Here is a 5647-nt window from a genome sequence, read left to right as displayed (position 1 = left end):
CTTCAGTCCCAGAGCTAACTGAACTGTCATCCTCACAGACTCCAGTGAACCTGCCCCCCCAGGCCTGAACCAGTTCCTGTGTTTATTCCATGTGCTTGTGCTCAATAAACATTGTTAAACTTTTCATCTGTCTCCGTTGTGTTCTGCATATTGGGCTTTTCTGAACCCACCATGACAAAGACAAGAACCATTGAAACCCTGTAGGACAGCGGCCCTCAGGGACCAGCTTTGGACATGTCTGTCTTAGAGGAAACGGTACGGATGGGGCCTCTGGTTGGCTCCTCCTAGAAACAATCAGACTAAGATGATTCAGCTGCTGTCATGATGGAGGTAAGCATGAATAGGCAGGATACAGTTAGCCGCTAGCTAGCATAAATCATTTTACTAGGTCTTTACATACTTCTGTTTATCACATTTTAACCGCAACTTCTCTAACAAGCAACGTGTTAAGAAAGTTGTTAGAAACTTTGGCGGCGCCCATCTGCTGGTCCCTCAGCTTTGGTAGAGTGGAGGTCATGACCTTTTAGTTCATTCACTGGAAAAACTGCCTTCATCCAGTTTGTTCTGTAGGAGGAGGAGAGGGAGGCGCAGCCGAGGCGTCTCCTCTTCGGACAGACAGGTTTGGGTCGGAGTGGGAAAGACTTTCAGCCCTGCCATTTTTCCATCTACATCACCTACCCACCCACACCCCCACGCCGCCACCCCCACGGCGCCACCCCACTGCAGCAGCCCTCAGAAGCAGCTGATGGTGTCTGTTATAATTATAAACCATCATTTTGTCTTTGGTCAGGTTGTTCACAGCTGAACCATTAGAAAGCAACTTCTGCAGCTGCTAGTTAAACTCATTTACTAGTTATTGTTAAAGTTGTTCTCACGCAAGTAAATAAAAGATGGAAACAATAGTTTAGTAAAACTTTAAATTAGATGGACTCTGACCTAAAGGAAGCTCCTGACTTCTGTATCTCTGATGGGACAGCAGCAAACCCAGCCGAACTGGGAAGCATGGTGGTGGAGGGGTGAGGATATGGGCTTGCTTTGCTTTGAGGGATTCAGCTCCTCTATGAAGCAAAGAGAGGCTGTCTATGACAGCAGCAGCTTTGATTGAAGCAGGAAGCCATTGGCTTCACAGCAGCAAAGGTTGAATAAATCAAAGTGTTTAAAGGCTTTGATCATGAAAGCAGCGCTAGGATACAAAGATCACCTGAAACATCATCCCAGGAGGATCCCTCCAGGTTAGGATCCTCTCTGTTTTCTAATACTTTCTCTCACAGCTCTGGACTCATCTGGGAAACCGGCTGATTGCTGAACCTCATCAAAGCTCAGCTGAGAATAAAGTGAGGAGAGGAAAAGCAACAGGACTCCTCCAGGGTGTGAAAGGTGACCAGAAGCAATATTCATCCATCTGTACCTTCATTTATGATGAAGAAAATGTTGGTTGCACATATTAAAATGTCTCGCTGTGTGATGAACATACCTGAAGCTTTGCTGCACACGGGTTCCTCCATTCAGCCAGACTTTCAGTCTGGCTCAGAACCAATGCTGCTCGCCACTCTGCGCTCTGCAGCTTCCTCTTCTTTAATGTGAAATGAAGTGGGCGTTTATCATCAGCTGAACAGAAGTTTGGGTCTCTGTGGTCAGAGAGGCTGTTCCTTCATTTGACTTTAAAAACCCACAGAGCATCTAGATCAGAGAAGAAGAAAGCTGCTCGTCTTTAGTTTAGTGTTTAGTTTTATCAGCTTCCTGCTGATAAAACTAAACACAATCTTTGTAGGAGATTTTTTCTCCTACAAAGAAGATGGCTGCCGTTCATCAGCTGATGATTGACAGCCAGAGAGGATAACAGCTGGAATTATTCATTAAAATAAAACATAAGAAGAGGTGAACATCTGGATAAACTGCCCACTAAGCTATCTAAAATAAAACGGTTCTCCATCTACTGTTTAAACTCAGGTTCCTGATCTCCATGGAAACCTGGATTATCTAGTAAAGGAAAGCTAGAGTTTCTACACTTTAAAACTGATTCTTTTCCTGAGTAGAGATCGCTGGGAACAAACACTTTATTGTTCGTAAAATGTGACGCAGGTTTAACTGAGTTGAATCTTTCTCAGACCAGAGAGATGTCTCAGGTTACATAGGCAGGTCTTATCGGGATTTATTTTTATTTGTTTTAGTTTTTTGTTTCCATATAGGTGTTGTAGATGTTGATGCTGTAGAGGTCTGTCTTGCAGTGGAGCTGGATCAGCCTCTGACTGCAGACACTCTGCTGTTGATGAAGAGGATGCTCACTGCTGTCCATCATCTTCTTCATCTCCAGAGGTTCTAGAGGAGTTCCTAGAACAGAGACGACCTTCTTTATCAGCTGGTTGAGCTTCTTCCAGTCATTAGCTCTGATGATGATGATGATGATGATGATGATGATGATGATGATGATGATGATGATGGTGATGATGATGATGGTGATAGAAGATCTTCCGCCTCTGAAGGACCTCAGCTTCCTCTAGAAGTCCAGTCTGCTCTGTCCCTTCTTGCAGACGGCTTCCCAGGTGTGTCTCCAGTCCAGGTTGTTCTCCAGGTGAACACCAAGGGATTCCTCCTCCTCCTCCTCTTCTTCTCCCAGGATGTTAACAGGATTCAACTTGTTCCTGTTTCTTCTGAAATCTCCAATCATCTCCTTGTTTTGTTGACCTTCAGGATCAGATGATTGTTTCCACACCATGCCACAAAGCGCTTCACCAGCTCTCTGTCCTCAGCTATAGTAACTGAGGACCGCTGGCTGAGTCTTCTTTGGTCCTGGAACAAGGCAGGAGGTCTATAGTCACTGTCTTTGTTGTTGAACAGTTCTTCAGATCACCTGTGATCCACGGTCTATTATTTGGGAAGCCTTTTCCTGTTCTGGTAGGGATGCTGTTATCTACACAGGAGTTGATGTAGTCAGTCACACTCATTGCCATTGCTTTGATGTCTCAGTCTGTAGCCTTAGAACAACCTTGCAGGGCTTCTTCAGCTTCCAGGGACCATCTCCTTACAGTTATTTTTAATGCTGGTTGTCTCTTATAAAGTGGCTTATCATCTGAGCAGAGAAAAACAAGATCGTAATCTGATTTCCCAATAGGAGGTCTTCCTTCAGAGGTGTAGGAGTCTCTGACATTTGCATTAAACAAATGACGAAGCTGTTAAGGTGTTGAAAGGTTGGCAGTCTAGCAGAGAATGAGAAGTGGTTAAAATCCCCAGTCATTGCCTCAAATGCAATTGACTATTGCGTCTGTAGTTGAGCAACAACAGAACTGATTACATCACATGCAGTGTTGGCAACAGCAGAAGGTGGAATAGAAAAAGTTACTAACAGAACATTCTGGACACATAACATGGCTGAAAACCAACTGCCAACAACTCAATATTTGGGCTCCAGTGATGAATCTTCAGTATTTCCTGGATGACACCATCTGTTGTTCACAAGCACTGCAGACCCACCTCCTTCCAAGGTACAGTTTTCACAAGTACCTTAAAGCATTAGACCTAAACCTCTTCAACCTCAGATAGCGTCCATCATCGGCCCACCATGGTGGATTACATGTCCAAACAAACAAATTCATGTCTGCTTGTAACCTGGCTTTTAAAATGGAAGGAAAAACCTAAAACTCAGCAGCAAAAACCTGTTCTAACATCATGGAATCAAGAGATAAATATTCAAGCCTCTCCCCCCCCATGATGCACCTAATAAAACCGGACGTCACAAGATCCTATGAGTCTAGAACTATTACCAGAGATCAGGGACAAATATTATAAAGTATATAAACTTCACGGACCAGATGTTGTCAGTAAAGATCGTAGCTTTTGCTTTTCTCTACAGTTTGGCGTCCATCTTGTTAAATAAAGGATGTCTTAGTTTTCCATCCTGCTCTCAGATCCACCTGGAGGCGTCCATGATGGGACTGCTCATCGTCCTGTTTTCAGTCTGATTATTACCGTCACCATCTCATCTAAGGACCTTTGAAGCCAATCTGGTCATAAGCGTTCTATATCATGGCAAACAGTTCAATAAAAAAAAGATCTTCCTGTCTGAAAAATTCTGATATTTTTCATCATAAAATCTAATCAAAATAAAATTTAAATCAAACAAGATTTAAATCCCAATGAGTTAAAAGTCAAGCTGAAGGCAAAGTGTGGATGTAACTGAGCGTAAAGGTGTTTAATGTCCTGCAGAGATCAGAGTCCTGACTTTAGATCTGTCCCTCATGCAGAACATTTAGAAGAAGTTCAGGAGATCTGGAGCCAGAATGTGGAACAGGACGCCTAGCAGACCGGGACACGTCAGCTTTCTACAAAAAACACAGCAGAACTTATTTTATGAAGACAAAGGGAAAAAGATGATTACTGGTCTTTCTTACTGGTTGAGTTGTTCCAGTGGGATCCTTGCAGGGTTAGCAAAGATGATGGTTTGTTCAGAATGAAGGTTCTTGTCCAGGAGATGTTGGTAACTCCAGATGTCTAAAGCAGAGTGAAATATGATGAAGGCAGCGAGGGTGAGCAGGGATCGGTCTGAACCTGGCGCCTCAAGGAGCAACTTTCCAGGAAGCTACGGAGCGTCAGAGCGAAAACAATGGCTCCTGGAAAACTTGGAACGAAGGAGGAACCATGGAGCAGCTCAGGAGACGAGCAACGCAGAACAAACCAAGGAGGCCAGGAGAGAGAGAAGGTCAGCATGTTAGCAGGGAACCCAGGAGACTAGAGGCAGGCTGGAGTCAGGGGTCAACACTGTGACGGTGAATTGCTGGCAGTGGTTGCTCCTTATAAACCTCGTCCTTTAATGAGCGTGGATGGGAAACACCTCCACCAACCTCCATCCCAACAGGATCCCAACAATCAGGCTAATTAATCAATCAGTCTGGTCTCCTCCGCAGCCTCTCTGGTCTTCGTGTGTCTTTGTTTAGTTGTTGATTCAGCAGGTTGCTGCCAGCGATGTGACCTCATCACCGTCCACGCTCCAACAGTCCATCCATTTCCGTCACGCTTATCCCTGCTGGGTTAGCGAGGGATGCTGGTGCTTCTCTCCAGCTGTCTAAGGGCGAGAGGCGGGTCCACCATGGACAGCTCGGCAGTCCATCGCTGGGCAACACTCCAACAATCCGTTCCTTCAATTCTATTCAGTTTATTTCTATAGCTCCAATTCACATCATCTCATCTCAGGTCACTTTATAGATCCAGATCAACCAGATCATCCAGTAAGATTGATTCAAAGTTTTCTATCTAAGGAAAACCAGCTGATTGCATCGACTCACAGACTGCCTCAATGGGTCCCTGAGCAAGACCCTTAACCCCCCACCGCTCCCCAAGGGGAGGGGTTACATGCAGGGAGGGAATTTCTCCAATTTCTCAATAATGTTTAAAGTTATTATTATTAATATTACCGGTAGTTTTAAAATAATTTGTTTTAATTTAATCAGTTTATTGTTAAGAAACATTTAACTCCTTTTTATTCACCTGAACATTTGGATGTTTTTATTATCATCATGAGTCCTACAGCTAGTCACAGCAAATTAAACAAATTAAACTGTTATAGTTTTTTTCTGAAATTATAACAGTATTTTTATCTCAGTCTAATCCGCTGGTCATTGAAAGTGACGGAAACGTTTTTTCAGTTCCTAAA

General features: G+C 43.9%; 1 protein-coding gene across 1 annotated transcript in view; it reads right to left on the bottom strand.

Annotated features, from left to right (window-relative positions):
- Positions 1 to 1560, bottom strand: part of gpr82 (G protein-coupled receptor 82) — a 12980-nt gene extending 11420 nt beyond the window's left edge. Inside the window, exon 1 of the mRNA XM_015404518.1 lies at positions 1475 to 1560. Coding sequence (XP_015260004.1) covers positions 1475 to 1505 — 31 coding nt within the window. The 5' untranslated portion in view covers positions 1506 to 1560. The remainder of the gene's footprint in view (positions 1 to 1474) is intronic.
- Between the last annotated feature and the right edge of the window lie 4087 nt (positions 1561 to 5647).

The sequence above is a fragment of the Cyprinodon variegatus genome, unplaced genomic scaffold (genome assembly GCF_000732505.1).
Source record: "Cyprinodon variegatus isolate N-32 unplaced genomic scaffold, C_variegatus-1.0 Scaffold1772, whole genome shotgun sequence".
Classification (NCBI taxonomy): Eukaryota; Metazoa; Chordata; class Actinopteri; order Cyprinodontiformes; family Cyprinodontidae; genus Cyprinodon; species Cyprinodon variegatus.
This window is presented reverse-complemented; position numbering and strand designations above follow the sequence as displayed.